Here is a 19,316-nt window from a genome sequence, read left to right as displayed (position 1 = left end):
CAGAGTCTGCTAGCAGGCTATTTTAAATTCTTGTGAGAAACCACCCTTAAGGGACAAAAGAAAAGCAGTGGTAGGAGTTGTCCCTGGTCGGAATACCGGCGTCAAAGCAACAGACTTTGAGTGGGAATTTTGAAAACTGAAACTGAAGGTTTCACAAGAAAGCTACCAGAGAAGATTATTGCACACGCAGATGTTTGTTCTGCTGTATAAAATTTTAATAAAGCTATCTTAAAACGCTCAACCAAGTAACGAAACACAATGAGGGCTGCTCCCGGTAGCCGTAAAACGGCCAAAATTTTAACCGTCAGACATAAAAGCCATCAACCCAATGAATACCCTCCACAATAGCGGCTCACTGTTTTAATACCCACTGATAGCACGACAGTTTTTCGCTACCTTGGAGAACATTTTTCTGAGTTTAGTGTTGGTCCCATTCTCAATGCTAACTTGTTCCAAATCTCCAGATTCTACTTTTCGCTGGAGATGTCTTATTTTCTTTCGTTCTGCGCGTGAACTTGCACCAAGTAAGGTCTCTACAACGTTGGTAAATGTTCCACTCCTAACCGATCAGCAATTTGATCCTATAAAAAAACAAAACCAACACATCTAAATTTTTAATACTATGCATTATTAAGACATTTTAATCTTTATTAGCGACCCCAAAAATGTGTAAACTCCTTTCTCGTGCTAACCAATATAGGAAATTAGCAAGAGCTGTGAAAAACGAGTGTTTTTAATCGGAGTTTTGTTAGAAGCGAGAATCTTAAAGGTCAAACTTGCGGTAAAACGTTTAAAACTTGTACAGGCTCAAGTGAGATATATAATTATCTTTTCCAAAGTCGTCTCTATGGTCTTTCTTCTTCCTACCACCGCCAACGGTGAGCTCTTATGGGCGGAAAGTCAACCTCGTTCCCAAGGCCTTTCCCACCCCACCCCCAAGCAAGGGAAAAAGTCCTGAAAATGAGGTTGGGCGGAAGGTCTGAAAGACGACTTCCTTGTTCATTTTCTTTAACCCACTTCATCTCAATATCAGCATGCATATTCTCCTCACTGTTCTCTGTAAATTTCCTTTGGTAGAGAGAATATGATTAACAATCACAAGCTCCTTCAGTTGGCGATCTGTTCCGCTATTCTCAAAACCTAAATGTTTAATTCAGTGGTCACGCTGTTAGGAGGAATTGGATGTTTTTTTTCCTAGAGGTAAAAGGGTTAAATACTAGATGTCTAACACTACAAACCATATACTGCAATAGGTTAACGTGATAATGGATGGCGCCGTCTCGACGAACTTTACGCATGTGTTCTCTTTCAGGATCGCCAGCAACAAGTACCGCGGTCTCACCTTCAGCCTGGTAAAAAACAAACACGGATAAAAAAAAATCGAGGGACAACAAGTGCGCTTATGCTGCAGTAGGTGGTCATATTTGTCCGTCTGAGTTACTCTTTGTCTCTTCAACACCCCAGACTTTGCCCGTCCATCTGTCTGTCTGCTTGTCTGTCTATCTGTCTTTTGAAATCTACCTCTCTTTGTTGCACCCGTCTCACTGTCTATACGCGAGTTTTCCAGTCAGTCTGTGTCTTTGCTGGTTTAATTTTTGTCCGTCCACAAAATGGTCTCAGTTTGTCTTCCTGCACTGTTTATCTTTTAGCATTGACTTACTATCTCACTATTAAGAGACTCACTGTCTGTCTGCTTATCAGTCTGTCTGACTGACTGACTGACCAGCTGACGTCTGTATGTCGTTTTTTTGTTTACTTCTTCAGTTCATAATTTTCAATATCACATATTGCATCTCAGTTTTCGTCTTGTCTTCAGTATTGTCTATTTATCCGTTTGTATATCAGTATGTACGTCTGACGTATGTATGCAATGGCGGATCCAGGGGGAGGGTCCGGGGGATCCGGACCCCTCCCCCCTTATCAGACCTGACGGTTACAACCTTGAGACTGAAATTCTTACATCGACAGGATCGTATATCACTTTTTAACTGGCTGATTTTTTTAATTAATGAATCTAAGTAAACGTTAAGCGGCCAAGGAATCATAACGTGCAACCGCGACTGGTGGGAGAGGGTGTGGAGGGGGGGGGGGGTTGGAGAGAAGTAATTTGCCTCAAAAGAGTCCAACAGTCCTTTCTGAACCAAAGTTTGGATCCCCCCAATCAAAAATTCCTGGATCCACCCCTGGTATGTATGTATGTACGTACGTACGTACATATTTATGTATGTATGTATGTATGTATGTATGTATGTCAACATGTCTGTGTGCCTCTTTGTCTACTTCACTGGGTCTGTCTGTCTAGCTGTCGTTCCGTCAGTCTCTGTAACGGTCTGTATGTCCATGTGCATGTCTGTCTGTATGTATGATAAACCCCTCCATGGTGGGTTGCTTTTTATTCAATCTCCTTCCTTTTATGCCTGTCAATATTACATATCGCATACAGACCGGTTCTAAATTTCTGTACTGATCCATCAAAGATTGCATTCGATCCTCAAATCCGTCGGCATAAACCTCAGGATTTATTGCCACAAAACATTGACCCTGACGTAGAAAAGGAAACACATGTTAACCCTCAGTTGAGAGCTTCATTTTGAATAATAAGCCAAGGGCCAACTGAAATCAATTTCAAGTTCATTGTTACCAAATTTTGCACTCGTTTCTCTTCTCCTTGCCAGCGTTTGATGTTTGTCCCAAATTCAGATCCCGATAAAATCCCACAGAACATATCGACCATCATGGCTAATCCAAAACCTTTATAACCACCTGGAAATTGAAATACAAGTAAGAAATGCATGCACAATGGAAAATGTGTCACCCAATACTCATACATCGTCGATAAAAGGAGATGCATGAAGAAAAGACGGAACACGTTATAACCGGGTTTTCCTGGAGAGCGGCGCCGCGCCGGACGGGAAATGCTTTTTCTACTCATTTGATCTCGAAAAGGAAAGAGGTCAGTGGACTAAGACGCGGAGCCTTACAGGGGGCTTGGTCGCCTATTTTAAGTCGCTTTCTTGAGACTTTTTACTACTGAATGACCTACTAGAGGGATAACCTAGAAAATATTAATTTAATAAGATAGATAAAAACAAAAATGGTACAGGTAAAGCTACATGTAATTTTCAGTGACAAATTTAAAAAACGAAGGACTGATTTTTTTCGGATTTGCAAAAAGGTGACGCAATTCTTTCAGTACCAAGACAAAATATTACAATAATGATAGACCAGTAAGAATTTAAAGCCTGAGTGGTTCCCTCGTAACCTAAGTTGTGGCAACTTATGAGCGTTATCAAAAGAAGAATAGAACTCAGACTTTACTGTTTAAAACTGGCGAGAGAAATGTAACGTTTGAGATACACCTGTAATTTCCTTTCCTCCCAGAGGTAATAATCCACCTTCTTTTATAGCCTCCACAGGATCAACAGTTTCCTAAAGAATAGAAAGACGTTTGATTTTCAACTCCGTAACTTGATGGACTATCATAGGAAACGTATAAGAAAGTCACGTTTAAGCTTTTAGCTTGTTAATGAGACAGAGAACAGCGCGACGTCTTTGGAGGAACTCCCTTATTTGGGGATGACTCCCTTAGCTGTTGTTTACGGGTATGTTCCGCCAAACAGCATATAGGTGCGAATTTCGCCACCTTTCGAGCGTAGGTCCATTTTCCGCATGGCAGATGGTTGTCGAGCCATGATGGTTGTCAAGCCGTGTAATTTATGTGTATTGAATTTTAAATACAATTTGGCTATTTAACGTCTTCAACAGGGTATTTCTCCAGACCTGATGTCTTGAATACGGGAGACAAGAGACCACGCCCTCTCTAAAGGGCGAGTACAATATACGTTGATTGTGTCTAAGAAAGCAAAGTTTGAAAGCTCTTGGAAAGTCATATTCCATCAAAATAGTTTTATCACGTGATCCCTTACCAATCCTCTTGAGTCGACACCCCAACCCTGTGGCATTTTAGTTCCTTTTATACGACAAATCTCAAGCTGAAACGAGACAACAGCAAGAAATGAATTGAGATTCAGTTAATCACACGCCTTGAAAAAAGTTTATAATCACCAACCAGACTAATGTTCAACCTCTGTCTCTGCTTCCGTCCATGTGTCCACTTGGTCTGCTTGCTATCGGTGCGTCCGTTTTTCCTGTCTCTTTTTGTCTATCGTCTATCTGTCTGTCTGCCTGTCTCTCTATCTGTCTGTCTGTCTTCTCTATCTGTCTATCTGTCTGCTCGTCTGTTTGTACGTCTATCTACCCGTCTACCAGTCTGTCTATCTGTCTGTCTGTTTGCTCGTCCCTTTTAGTGACCTTTACCTTGCCATATGCCGCTGCTGACGTGGCCATGTCCAGGAGAAAACTGTCCCCGTCCCTCCCCGGGGCGGCAACTGAGAACGGGTTTGTTCCAATGGATGGCTTTAAAGAGAATTAACAAAGACTGATTCACCACGCGTGAGAAGTAACGAAAGAAAAAGTTAACTAATTCATACTCACGTTTCACTTAATGGCCTGCTTAGGGGATTCGCTATGATTGTCATTTTGCGATTCTTATAAGAGGTTACCTTAGCTGCCCTCGTTGGTACCACCACAGGGGAACCGTTTGTCATGCTCATACCCTGAGAAGTAAATAAAGTAGAACAACTCTCGCTGACCTCAATAACTTTTTGAAGTTTTAACAAACGTTGGTGTGCTCTTAACAATTAGAGCGATTTGCAGTTGAGTGTCGAAAATAATCCGGCACTGCTTTGGTTTTACTTAACCTTGCTCTGCAATTGGTTCAGAAAACTTCCGCCATCATCAACCAATCAGATGCAAAACTTAAAAAAAAAAAAAAAAATGCGACGCAGTGGTTATTCGCGTTTTCGCGCGCTTCAAGCATGTTCACTTACTTTCATTTAATTTCTTCTTAGCTATTGATGATGCAAATCTTTCTTCTGATTGGAGGCTGGGATTACTTTTGTTTTGGATTTTCGAGACTCCATTGAAAACTTCTCTAATGTCTATTATTAACGTCTTACTATCATTCCATGTTGTAGTGCTTGACCGCTGTACCACGCTGCGATACCAAAATGTGTTGAGCCTAAAAATAGTATCAAAATAAAATTTTCAGTCCTGAAGATGATCTAGACACGATCTACACATTAGGGGAGGATCTAGGGGAAGGGCTGCGGGTGCATTCCCCCCTTCCCGCCCCCCCCCGAGATGATTAGTGGCTTTTTTATATAACTTCACGACTTTACAAAATTTGCGTTATCGTTTGTCATGTATTCTTAGTAGTTCACGTGATCTTATTCTCTAGTCATAAGCCTTCGTCTTCGTTGTTCGCTTCTAACGTTTGCTTACGTCACCCTTCAGTAAGCATTCTAAAATTCCCCACCCCCCTCCCCTGAACAAAATCCTGGATTCGCTCCTGAACGTGTATTAACAGAGAGAATTTCTAGTATAATTTCATTCCCTTTCACGGCTACGTCGCTGAAGGACTCCCACAGAACCCCCAAATGCGCACAAATTTTAGGAGCATGAATAGTTGAGTGCGTGACACCAAGTGTGCTGGGTGTACCATATCTCTGAAGAGGTACTGTAACCCACTTCAAGTCACAATTCAGTGATGGCTATCTGAAATAAAAGAATACGTTACCTTTACATGCAATCCAGCCAATTCCGTATTCTTTAGCTTTCTTTATGGCTAAATCCATGCAAAAGTTACCAACAACCTATTTAAAGACAAAAGAGAGTGAATCGAAACTTATGTGCATGCATGTCACGCATGATCCTCTGGCATTGCGTGACGAGACTAAAAACGATGAATGTGACTGACTTACGAATAAAATAAATGTCCTTCCGAGCCGAACCAAACTGAACTGATTTAACTACAGTGGAATCCCAATTTCTCAAACCCTCGGTTTCTCGAACCTCCCGATATCTCGAACCAAACCTTGTTTCCCTTGGATTTGCTTCACTTGTAGTTTCACCCCCGATTTCTCGAACTCCCGACTTCTCGAACCAATTTGCGTTTCCCCTGTAGGTTCGAGAAATCGGGATTCCACTGTACTGATGAAATTTAATAATTTCTTAAATTACTGAGTTTACTTGAACTTCCAGTGGTATGTAGCTTTCATACGGCTAGCACAGACAACTAAGACTGCAGAGCGCCAAAATGATCTTAGGCAGAGGATTCAGGATCCAGTTAAGTTGATTGATTATTGTTCAGTAGGTAAAACGAAGCTCGATGATAAACGGCGCGATAGTTGCAGAGGAGTGCGGCGGAATGGACGCGGCACGACCCAAGCCTCTCTCGTCTTTTGGCAAGGATTTCGCACCCGTTTTACTTGCTAAACGCTTGGAACAGGCCAGTTTTGAATAAGTCAGATCACCTCAAATATACGACAGAACTAACACAAACTCATTTTGATTCTCTGCAACTGCTGGTAAGGACTAATAAGATGAGAACGTCGAGACGGTATGGAGAAAAAAATCGTTTAAAAATTGGCCGACAGAGACCACGTAAACGATTACCAGAATTCACCCTTGAACCCCTTAAAGTGACTAACATGTAATTTCTCCTTACAATATCACCCCTGAATCACACATTAAGGTCAGGAGAATAAAGGAAATGATCACCAATTAAAGAAGCTCTTGACTGTTTTAAGGGTGCAAAGAGTTAAATTGAGATGGCAAAAATATTTAAAATTCATACCGGACCAAGAAGATTGTTTCCATCAACCAGTGCGGTAGCTGCAAAGTCCTTTTCAATTCTTGGTTCACCCTTCGCTTGCGTGACGCCATTCGTAATGTCACGAACGTAGATTTCTTGAAATCGAATTATAGTGTAACGTAGAGTTAAAATAATGTTAGCATTATCAAATAAATCGATTAAATAAATCGATTAATTTCTCGAAGATAGTAGCTGATTTTATATAGCTGATCTGAAATTCGAGAATAAATAAAAGTTATGTATGTATTTAGCGAACGGCCTGGGTACGATTTTATGGAAGTTGTAAACCGATTCACACATGCCTTCAGATTTGTTCGACATCAGGATTGACATAAAGTCACGCAAGAAGATTTTGTCTCAAAATTACTCATCACAAGGACCTAGAATGATTTTTAACCGTCTCTTGATCATAGAGGCTAGGGTAATACGAGGGGAACATTGTTAAGGGGCAGTTTACACCAATGTTTTTCTCACATACTCCAAATATGAAGTCTGCGAGATCGACGAGTCAAAATGAAAACATTACCGATGAAACAAGGGAAAGTGATTTTGTTCAATTACATTTTTCCAAACATGTTTCCTTCGATCGAATTTCATTCCTGTCATTTCTAAGCCTTGTAGCAACAGATTAATTCTAAAATATTTAGAGTAACTAATTAATACTACTGATCTTTCACCTAATCTGTTTAACCCGTGAGTGAAGTGTCCCCTGGCATCAGCCTCTGTGAGTACTTGAGAAAGAGCAGCACTGTGCTTTGGATCTGTTCCCACTGATGCCATACACCGCTCAACGAACGAGCGCACCTCAGCGACTAATACCCGCCTATACATTTTTGATGTACACTTCGTCGACCTCCACTTGAAAATGTAATAACTTAAAATCATGCGCGAAACAAATACGCTTACGTGACACGTTCAGCTGTTTCTTGTCATGGTCATCACTCGTTGCGTGACTTGCGTCGCGGAATGTAATGAAGGGCTCATGCTCGAAACGTCAGTCTTACAAACTCCTTACAGTGCCAAATTACACTATCAACTCAGTTAACAAAGCAAGATCATGATAAAATTATTTTGAAAAGAAATATGGTTTGTTGAGTTTTTATTATATCTTTTTGTCTGTTTTTTTTTTTGTTTTGTTTTGTTTTGTTTTTTCTTGCGGCAAAGGAACTGTGAAACAGTGGACTGCCGGGATAATAAACCCTTCGTGACCCTTTCACGTAACCCATAGAGGAAGAAATAAGCGTCTAATTTCTCCTGGATCAAACATTAAGGTCGTAAGAGTAAAAGAAACGATCGAGAATTCAAGAAGCCCTTGAGTAAAACACAATTTCTCCTTGTGAGTGCCCTAAGATTTGAATGGAGAACAGGACAGAGAGTATGCATACTAAAGGTGGTTAAAGACCTCTTCCAGAAGTAAAAGACAGAGATAACGGTTAGGATGGGCTTTGGAGATTACATTGGGCTCTTCCCTCCAAGAAAATGGGTTTTTTTTGTGAGTGTGCAAATTCACTGTATCTTAACTACGGGGAGGGAATAAATTCATGGGCCTAATCTAGTTTTTGATTATCAAATTAACGACCAGAAGAACGTAAAGCTACAAAAGATGTGAATTTTGTTCATCGTGGCTATACCTTGTATGAATTTTCGGTCAAAAAGATAACATCGACAGTGGAAGCACTCAGCTCTCAGATGCCGTTTGTTTAAAGATAAACAGTTATTATCACTGGTACATCGTTGCATCGCGTCCGTTGTATAGCCTGCATAACAGCGGCTTATATTTAGCCGAGTGCGAAGCGGGAGACATCAAGCGCGAAGTGCGAGGCACGAGCGTTGGGCGAAAAAACGAAGTATCAGAACTATGTCTTAAAAAAAAAAATGGGTGCTGGCAAAAGATGCAGGAGAGCCCAATGCGAAAAGTGGCATTAGAATATTTCCAACTGGTCAGAATTCGATATTGTCTCTTTACACTTTATTGTACACTATAATAGTTAATTAGATTTATTGTAATTTTATTAAAATTTAAATTTCTTATCAGAGTTTTTAATCAGAATTTGGGATACTTTTCCCGTTCGCGCTATCTCTTTTTATTTCTACCAGTGATTTACTATACATGTATCTTACTTATGAGACCAATTAAGTTGATAAACTAAACTAAAGTAAACCAAGCCATCCAAGACCATGAACTCTGGAAAGATTTGAGTCGTGTGTGCGTGCGGAGGTAGTGTTGTACGATAACAGTCATGGTCTAAGATGGTTTCTATGCCAAACAGTCAGTGCCGCACAAAGAAAAGTCGAGGTGATATAGGTCTGTCTGATATGCCAATAGTGAGTCAATGAATTTTTATTTTATATTATATTTCTATTATATTTGTTTCATATTTATTTTTATCAGGTAAGACCTTTATTGCCTCAGTAGGTAGGCCACGCCTAATCTGTCAGCAATTTTATCCTGCAAACAACAAAATCAGCAATTGTCACGTAAATAACCATAATTATTTTATCATGGATGTAAGAAGGCAGTTTGCGGCCACGATTAGAGGGAGGTCAAACAAGACACTTTAACCATTTTAACACTAAGAGTGACTAGCATCTAGTTTCTCCTATAATATTACCCCTGAATCACACATCAAGATTACAAGAATCAAGGAAATGATCGCTAACTAAAGAAGGTCTCGATTGTTATTCAAATTCTCCGTGTTAACACCATAGGAAATGTATAGAGAACAAGATGGAGAATATGCATACTAATGTCAGGGTATAAATATCAAGAATGGTTAACATAGTAGGTAGTTTGTGTATGGGACCTCCATTTCTGGGTCCTTTGTTCTCAACAATTCCTTTACGATGTCTTGATAAGGGGATTGATATGCTGGAGAGCGAGGAAGTGTCACGGGGAAGTGCCACGCCCGCCCCGCCAGGAGAGAATCTCGCGTCCACAGGGAGAGAGTCCCAAGTTCGCTGCAGAGAGTCACACCCTTGTGGCTGTCTGCGGGTTCTTACGCAGTAAAAATTTTCAAACTTATCAACGAACTAACCATGGATTTCAGCACATTTTCGTGGTAATGAATGCCCCCATCTTGACCAACTTTTCGCATGTGTTCTCTTTCAGGATCTCCAGCCACGAAAACCGCGGTCTCACCTTCTGCCTAGAGACCACAAATACAGAAGGGATTTTTTCTTAAAAAATTCAAAGTAAATCGTTGTCTCTGTCAGTCTTTCTATCTATGTGCATGCCTATCCGTCCGTCTTTCTTCCTATAATTTCTTTTTTTTTTTGTTTGCGAATTAATCTGTCTGTGTTCGTTTGCTCCTTTATCTATAACTCATACAACCATCCATCGCATACTAACCGGTTCTAAATTTCTGTACTGATCCATCGAAGCTTGCATACGGTCCTCAAATCCGTCAGTATATACTTTAGGATTAACTGCTATGAAACAATGACCCTGTAAAACAATAACAGATGGTAATATTTCCATTTCCACATGCCAATTAAATGAGAATGAAACAGCTGGAATCATTTTGTTACCAAATTATGTATTCTCTCTTCTTGTCCCTTCCAGCGTTTGATGTCTGTTCCAAAAGCAGATCCCGATAAAATCCCACAAAAGACATCCACCATCATGGCTAATCCAAAACCCTTGTAACCACCTGACCATCAGAGATAATTTGTCAAGACACAACAGATGGCTTTGTCTGATTTCCAAACATTGTGAAAAGAGCTGCGGATCAATGTCAGTTTCTTAGAAACTGCGCACCTACCCCTCCCTTGACCAAAATTAACCCTAACTTGTTTTATCATTTGACTGTTGTTGGGTTAGGGGAGGGGGGGTAGGTAACGCACTTGCTTAGATACCCAACATTAACCCTAACTTGTTTTATCAGTTGACTGTTGTTGGGTTGGGGGGGTAGGTATACAGTTGCTTAGATACCCAAAATTAACCCTAACTTGTTTTATTAGTTGACTGTTGTTGGGTTGGGGGGGGGGGGTAAGTAACGCATTTGCTCAGATACCCAAAATTAACCCTAACTTGTTTTATTAGTTGACTGTTGTTGGGTTGGGGGGGGGGGGTAAGTAACGCATTTGCTCAGATACCCAAAATTAACCCTAACTCGTTTTATTAGTTGACTGTTGTTGGGTTGGGGGGGGGGGTAAGTAACGCATTTGCTCAGATACCCAACATTAACCCTAACTTGTTTTATCAGTTGACTGCTGTTGGGTTGGGGGGGGGGTAGGTATGCAGTTGCTTAGATACCCAACAGTAACCCTGACTTGTTTTATTAGTTGACTGTTGTTTGGTTGGGGGGGGGGGTATGTAACGCATTTGCTCAGATACCCAACATTAACCCTAACTTGTTTTATCAGTTGATTGTTGTTGGGTTAAGGGAGGGGTAAGTACGTAGTTGCTCAGATATCGACCTTGATCCGACTTACCAGTAATTTCCGCTCCCCCAAGGGGAGAAAGTCCACCCCGATCCATTGCTTCTACAGGATTAACAGTTTCCTAACAAAACGTATATTATTTCCTTCTCAGCAGTGACATAAAAATCAACTAAGAAATGAAACAGTTAAAATAACTGTTGCATTGAATTAAGAAGGCTTATTTTTCAAACTATGACCTCATTTAGGGCCAGTAAAAGGACAACCAATGAGCCAGTGAGGTTGACGTTTTACAACACAGCGGTCAAACGCTGGGCATGCGTGAGGGGATCAATTTTGGACGCCTGCGTGCCAGTTTTTCGCGCAAAATCTGATTCCAAACGAAAACACAAGAAACAACCACTGTCATGCCAAACAAACAAAAGAAATTGAAAAGTTCCTAGAAATCTGTAAAAGGAAACAAAGAAGAGAAAATAAAAACTTGAGACTTTTCGAACAGATAGCTTATTCAAGTACGGATATCCTGTTGATTTACCACTCTGTTTTGTGATTTACCAAATAAGTTACACGCTTTAAAACACTGGGACTTACTTGCTTATATGCTTGATTGTAACCTTTGTGAGAGAAATTTGTTTTGACATCCTAAAGCACGTTTCTTATTCATTACTACGTTCGCGCATGCGCGGACCTTTGACCGCTGTGTTACTTTTACGAACTTCTCGGACAATGGGGCTTGTGCGGGTACTCTGTTTGCGATTTATATCAGTTAAACCCGTTTAAAGAAATTCAAATATCATGAATAAGAGGGTCAATATGCTCAGGGGATGAGGATGAGCTGACCCGACGTGCCAATATAGATATAGAAATAAACGAAAAGAAAGCCAAAATGCGAAAGTTTTTGGACTTAGAGTCAAAGGGCGTGTCTTCGCCAATTATAGTAACGCTTCGGAGCCGCAAATTTTTCCCATGATTTCTTACCAGTCCTTTCGAGTCGACACCCCATCCTTGAGGCATTTCAATTCCTTTAACACGACACATTCTGAGCTAAAATAAAAAAGGAACAAACAAGAACATGTTACTTAGTTAAACGCATACATCAAGTAAAAAAAAAAAGAGGATAATCATCAATGTCAAAGAACAGGAACAGATCCAGGAATTTTTGAGAGGACTGTAAATCTAGTTACACAGTAAAAAGATCCACCAATAGAGTAATAATACGTAATCCAGTTGTCGCCAAAATTGTGATGCCAGACACGTAATAAGGAACCCAAAGGTCTGATGAGGGGGTCCAAACACCTCCCCCAACCCCCTCTCTATTCCCACCACCAAAGCAATGCGGTGATTCCACCATTTTGTTGGTCAGTCAGTCTATCAGCGAACCTGCTTTTTCTGTCAGTCTGTTTGTGTGTTTCCTCTCCTGCCTGCTTGTCTGTCTGTCTGCCAGTCTGTGGTCTGCATGTTGGTCAGTCTGCCTATCCTTCTGTCATCGAGTCTGTCGTAGGCCTATATATCTTTTCCTTTTGGAGGAAACAGACAAAGTCGAGTCGGCGAAACGCTTTTTGTTACCTTTCCAAATGCCACTGCTGACGTAGCCATATCCAGGAGAAAATTGTCGCCTTCCCTCCCTGGGGCGGCAACTGACAATGGGTTTGTTCCAATAGATGGCTGTAAAATGGAATAAAAATAACACCGGGTGCAATCAGAATGATGAGAAAATTATTCTGTTTATTCACGGTTTGCTTGTTGAGCATCTCTCGCAGTTTTACTTCAACTAGACATAACTCAGTCAAAACGCTCGACTGTCATTTCAGGTCTGTTTTCATAGCGCCGCCGATGAATGACCTTAATACAATAGATAATCACTAGAATATGGCTGGTGCTGATGGAGCATTTTCCTCGCTAAACTCCCTCACTGATTGAAAAAATCTTCTGCTACTTCTTCAACCAGTCAGACGCAAATATAAAACACAGTCATGGCGTGTTATTCCCGCGCTTAAGGTTAGTTACCTGTGTGTCTTAGGACGAGTGGGTTACCGATGTTACTTTGAGTTTTGATTGGCTTCTTCTAAAATTGCCTTTTGCTTTGATTGGCTCTTGTAATAAATTTTTCTTACGACATCCAATCCAAATACGTCTTTGAAAGCGCGCATACGGATAAACATGTAACCAATCCAAAGCGCGAGCGAAAAACTTAAACGAAGCCAAACCTGAAAATGTAGAGACACGAAAAACCCGCAGGGACTGCGAAGTGACTGCGAAAGGAGGCCAACAGGAAAACAAGATAACAGGTGTAGCAAACATTTCGTACTTGTTCGATTACTCTGTTGAAATTCTGTGTAACGTTGATGTGTGCACTTATTTCTCGTGTGCGCGTGAAGAGAAGCCAAACTTTCTTTACTCAAGCGCTTGCTCTGACAAAAGCTTGGGTGAACTACGTGTTCTTCGTGAACCAAAACAGGGAACCCAATAACTGACGCACTGTACTGCTAAGAAACTTACCTTGGCCGCCCTAGTTGGTACCACCACAGGGGAAGTGTTTGACAAACTCACGCCCTGAGAGGCCAAAAGAATGAGGCAACTTTCACTCCCTTCAACATTTTCTCATTTCAATCAACAATTTTTCACCAGTGCAGAGGTGACTATTTATGGATAACTGCTTCATCACGACCCCCTTCCCTGACACTGAGGTGAATAAAGTAAGTAGTTTGAACCCGGGGGTAACATGTAATAGTGTAGTCTGATCGTCCGGGTGAACTGTGGGTGAGTGTAGTCCTGAGAAGAACTATTGTCGGTGGTGGTGACTGACGTTTCGATAACCTGAGCGGAAGTCATAATCAGAGTCAAGTGACTTCCCGCTCAGGTAGTCGAAACGTCAATAACAACCACCGACAACAGTCGACAACAGTCCTTCTCAGGACTACACTCACCCGGACGATCAGACTACCCTAGCATACTAAGTTGAATACTTATTGAAGCACATGCCAGGCAAGCTGAACAACTAGCGGACCAAAAACTGCTTTATTTTTGTCAAAGGCAGAGATTTTAAAATTTCGCGCACTGCACAAATGCAGGCGCGCGGATAAGTGCTGCGCATGTACCGATACTGAAAATATTTTTCACAGTAGAAAGCACCGACACACTTTATGGAGGTCAAACAAAACTTCTTGTTTTTTTCTTTCGTCGTTGAGCAAAATTTGTCGTGTTGTTGAAAATTATCACATGTTTCACTCTAACATCGTCATTAATATAACGTGTGCTCGCCAGTTTTCGTATAACAAGGCTTTGTATTTGACTAGGTGACCGATTCCGAGAACACCTTCGAGACGTGGAAAGGAATGACAAGGACACATCGAAACCAGTCGCTAGACATTTTAATTTACCCAATCATTCTAAGCAACATATGGCAATCTGCGGTCTTTCCTTGCACTTAGGTGGCACGGAAAGCCGTAAAAATCTTGAACAAAAGCTCATCTTTCAAACCGGCAGTCTAAATCCCACAGGGATCAATGAACGCTTTTCATTCCACTAATTTATTCATGTTTTTCTCGTTGCCATGCACCCACCAATAACGTAGCCCCATTTTCTGCCTTTAAAAGTACACACAACCCACAATTCCTCTATTCGCTCCGACGAAGGGCTAACGCTCGAAACGTCAGCTTTTGTAATCATTACGGTGGCCAATTTACCATTTCAACTTTGTTGATATATCCAAATTATCTCGTTACTCCCACCGACGCAGCCCCAAACAGTTTCTTTCGAAACTATCAGCCTTTATTCATTTGTATTTAACATTTCGTCCCTAAATTAAGAAAAGCAAAATACGAAACATTGTTCACCAAAATTTGTTAGAATTTTCGTCTCCAACGAAAACAGAAGCGAAATGGAAAGCCACTTTATTTCTAGGTGCCTGCTATAAGCTAATCATTCTCAAACTAGCCTATCAGCGCACGTCAAAAGTAATATTCACTTGTCGGATATACTTTTAAACTGATAGTACCGACACAGATGAGTTGCGTTTTTGACTTACTATCATTCCATGCTGCAGTGCTTGAGCGCTGTACCAAGCAGCTATACCAAAATGTGTCGAACCTTAAACGGGACAAGAGAGGTTTGACGGTTTTCTCCAAAGTGCTCATGAAAAGACCTAACTAAATGGCGGGGGAGGGGGGGAGGGGAGGGAAGGGGAAAGCGGAAAACCCAATGTTTTTGTCTTCGATTTAAACACACAACACGGAAACAGTAATTTCCTAAAACAATCTACATTTTTGACACCAATCCGCCCTCTCCGTTAGTTGACTTATGCTATTGGTGCTAGCAGCAAAACGCCATCTGATGGACAGTTTTAGATGATTTTCCCCTTACGGGTTTTTTTCTTTTGCATGAACTTTTTCGTTTTTGCGTATCCAAATAATCCTCAAAATCCGAAAAACTTAAAACCCCCGCACGGGTAGTGTGCACAGCTTAGTGTAGTCAAAATTAACCGTACCTAGCGCTTGATCGAAAAAAAAAAAATGGTTGTTTCAATTTTTCTCCGCTTTCGCAATTTGCAGTCCTACCTTGAAGCCCCTTTCCTTTTCGGTAGGGGTGATAAAAGAAAGGGCTGGGGGATGGGGGTGGGGTGCATCGTTACGTGACGTTCCTTAAACTACCGCGAAGAAAGTCTGGCATGTTAGCCCGATTGCTATACTCCGTCGAAAGTAAAGCTTCACTACTTGTTAAGGACACGTACACGCCTAAAACAGCTTTTACAGAAATATTAGTTACCTCTGCACGCAACACAGCCAATTCCATAATCCTTTGCTTTTTTGATGGCTAAATCCATGCAATAATTACCAACAACCTATTTCGGGACAGAAAAAAATAACGCAAAGGGAAGTGTTGCTTGTGTTGTAACCCCAAGAGAAGATAGATTGTGGGTACTTAGATCGTCACGCGAACTTCTAGTTCGTTGCGTGACACGATTTGAAGAGAGAGGCACTTCCTCGAAAGAACAAAATTTAACGACTCAAAGAGCGTGGCCAAAAATTACCTTTAAAAAAATAGTGAGATAGAATCAATAGTTTTGATTTTGCTCTCAGTTAAATCAGTTAGACCGGGTATCTAGATCCGATCTTGTAAGAATTTCAGTTCCAAATACCGTTTGAATTTGATTACTTTTGTAGAGAAATAAAGTTTTAATAATATGTTTTGATAATTTCGCTTACAAGCACTCACGCAAACTAACCCACTCAAAACTTGGCTGTCGATTACTTAACCCCAAATACTACAAACAAGGATTTCACGGTAAATTGCAAGGAATTTCACGTAAAAAGGAACCAAAAAACAAAATGAAAAATGACAAAAAGCTTGAGTTTACTTACAACACCCGGGAGATTGTTACCATCCACGAGCGCAGTCGCTGCAAAATCCTTTTCAAGACTCGGTTCGCCTCTGGCTTGCGTAACGCCATTTTCAATGTCACGCATGTACATTTCTTCAAATAAGTAATATCGTAATATCAGTTAAAGTCAGCAGTTACGGCTAGGGGTTGACAAGGGTGAACATGATCAATTTTGAGAAATGAGTCACATGTTTGTCGCCTGATCACGGATTCGGTAACGCTTTCTTTGCTGTAGGACCATCTTCAGGAAACCTCGAGCTGGGCAAATGCGGTGGGGGAGAAGGGGATATTTAACCGATATTTCTCTAAGGATCTCGACAGTTCTTTGAGATGATATACAACTTGAATACAGTTCTACCTCTAAAATACTTTTTCTAGATGTTTTATCGTCTTTCAGAGCGTTTTCAGATATGATATCATGCCAGTTTCTGCGTGAAATCGCCTTCTGATGTACGTTTGTGAAATCGACAAAGCAGCGAAGACTACCTTTTGCAGATAAAGGAAGCATGCTTCTTCAACACTCTCGTCTGTAAAGGCGAACGATCTCGCTTGCTTGTGTTCAAAACTTTACATTAAACAATAATAGTTATTGATTACAATAATAATTCAACTGTAATCACTTCACCTAATCTGTAGAGCCCGTGAGTAAAATGGCCTCTAATATCAGCCTCTATGAGCATATTGGCCATAGCTACACTGTGTTTGGGTTCAGTTCCTATGGCTGTCAAACATCGCTCTATAAATGAACGTGCCGCCACCAGCGACACAAGTTTTGTCATCCTGGCTGCTGTAGAAAAATGACTGGGGACAAACTGTAATTTGTGGTAATCCTAATTAGCATAAATTAATATTTTGCCGGCGCGTATCGGAGGACTGGGAGTGGCTACGAGGTACACGGAAAGTTACGGGATCGTGGTTTGTAAGTAGAGGTCGTTAGTAGGGCAAGGAATTCTACGGTCAGCCTTCGCCGTGTGTAACTTTTCGTTTTTGTTGTTTGTATAAATTTACAGCGGTACTTGTAACTATGTGTAATTGTCATTCATAGGATACCCTAAAACCCTAAGGGTGGCACCGCTACCTTGGTCGGGGGTACACGTTCCCCGTTTTTTTCCACCTGCTGGTTTTTAGGGGTTTTCATGTCCGGCTTTGGTGCATTTAGTTTACTTCAATTTTAAAAGACTCTGTTAGCATATCGATTTGGCGTTAAATAAACGGTGGCTTGGCTGGCCAACCCACCCAGATATCAACTCTTGTGTGTGCGGTTGAGAAGTGAAGGCAAAATATCATTCGTGCAACCACATCAGACAAACTGAATTTCTGCTCATGCTCAGTCTGCTCGATGCAACTTCAGGCACTCTTTTCTTTTTAGATCTGTTTGCATTCAAGCATTAATGATACAATCAAAATTGTAGCTAGGTAGGTGGGTCATGCTACCCGAAAGTGGCATCTACAAAAATGTTGAATTATGCGATATGATTGCTCATGGATGAAGGCCTTAACAAATAATCAAAAACATTAAGGCTTCTGGACTAAACTTTTTTTTTGCTTTTGCAAGTACAGTGAAACCTGCATTAAGCAGCACCATATTTGGGGGTCACCCTCATACCCAGACCTTCCACGGCCAAATGGTGGTAGAGTCCCTACATTTCAGTCACACGGTAGGATCTAAATATGATATTAGTTTCTTGTTACTCAACTAACTCTTGTTATTAATTTTGTTACCCATAAGAGTGACAAGCGTTTGATTTTTCCCAACAGTATCACAGCTGGCAATGATTACCAACTTTAGAGGCTCATGATTGTGCAACAAATTCTCCTTGTGAGGGTGATTCAAATTTTGGAACTTGACAGTTTTTAAGCCAAAAATGCTTAGCCTCGAGCAGTAAGATCCTCCTCTCTCTTTTTCACCAATCCAACCTCTCCAACTGGCTACAACATATAATAATTTACAAAATAATGCATGAACGCATGTTGGATATGAGATGGTGAATAGAGAACGAGGTGCATTGTGCAGAGTTGGCTATTACCAACAAGTGTGCATGGAATAATCATTTTCTTAAATTTCATTAAATCCTGAACATTTGGATGTTTGGAGTCTTTTTTCAGCTCTCTAACATTTGGCACATTGCATTTCCAAACAAAGTGATTCAGAATATGAAGTCATGACCAGAGTTGAGTGAACCAATCCAAACACTAGAAATGTAATATGCAAAATTGAAAAGTTAATAACTTGTGACAACCATCAATTATAGTGTTTGGGATCAGAAAGATGGAATATTACTACCAACTTAGGGACCAGTCATTATTTGAAACTGTTTTCAAAATTCTCCATTTTCATCAACATTTTTAGGGGTTTTCATATAGATGACCAGCAAAAACACATCAAAAAGTATGCATTTTCAACTAAGACACAGCAGAGTGGTAGGGACCTAAGCCTTCATCCCCTCAATATTAAAGTCCTCTTCAATTGATTTGCCATATTAAACAACAGGTTGGCTATTTTTATTAATATGCATGCCTCCCCTGACACAAAATTTGCATATCGAGTCCCTGCACCACTCTTTCCTATGCTTCGTAAATCCACGAGTGATATTGCAATATTAACTTTTATATTTTACTCTTCGAGGTTAATTAGAGACCAACAACACGAGTGGAAATAAATTCCTTAAAAATGCCTATTGCCCATTTGCAACCAAACTTTTGCATCCAAGTTCCTCTTAAAATATTCAATAGACACAACATTGCACAGGAACTACTTGGAACCCTTTTACTCGAAGATCTCATTAGCAATTCTCCTTACTGTCCACTACATAATTCTTAAGATATTAGATTGGAGAATTT

The 19,316-nt window shown here is 40.6% G+C and overlaps 2 protein-coding genes across 2 annotated transcripts; both read right to left on the bottom strand.

The window, feature by feature from the left end:
• Positions 1–341: 341 nt before the first annotated feature.
• Positions 342–7,651, bottom strand: LOC111331573 (uncharacterized). Its single transcript, XM_022936706.2, has 12 exons — positions 7,393–7,651; positions 6,698–6,810; positions 5,639–5,714; positions 5,019–5,080; positions 4,563–4,616; positions 4,318–4,416; positions 3,927–3,992; positions 3,360–3,429; positions 2,642–2,763; positions 2,446–2,541; positions 1,239–1,349; positions 342–581 (listed from the first exon to the last, which is right to left on the bottom strand). Exons 1-12 carry the CDS (start codon positions 7,598–7,600, stop codon positions 534–536), a joined length of 1,125 nt encoding a protein of 374 aa, XP_022792441.2. The 5' UTR covers positions 7,601–7,651; the 3' UTR covers positions 342–533.
• A 1,389-nt stretch (positions 7,652–9,040) lies between these two features.
• LOC111331571 (uncharacterized) lies at positions 9,041–17,359 on the bottom strand. The gene is made up of 12 exons (XM_022936705.2): positions 17,101–17,359; positions 16,456–16,568; positions 15,860–15,935; positions 15,123–15,184; positions 13,595–13,648; positions 12,662–12,760; positions 12,074–12,139; positions 11,150–11,219; positions 10,244–10,365; positions 10,065–10,160; positions 9,751–9,861; positions 9,041–9,164 (listed from the first exon to the last, which is right to left on the bottom strand). The coding sequence occupies exons 1-12, from the start codon at positions 17,252–17,254 to the stop codon at positions 9,117–9,119; spliced, it is 1,071 nt and encodes a 356-aa protein (XP_022792440.2). The 5' UTR covers positions 17,255–17,359; the 3' UTR covers positions 9,041–9,116.
• Positions 17,360–19,316: the final 1,957 nt, after the last annotated feature.

Source organism: Stylophora pistillata, chromosome 11 (assembly GCF_964205215.1).
Source record: "Stylophora pistillata chromosome 11, jaStyPist1.2, whole genome shotgun sequence".
NCBI classification, from domain to species: Eukaryota; Metazoa; Cnidaria; class Anthozoa; order Scleractinia; family Pocilloporidae; genus Stylophora; species Stylophora pistillata.
This window is presented reverse-complemented; position numbering and strand designations above follow the sequence as displayed.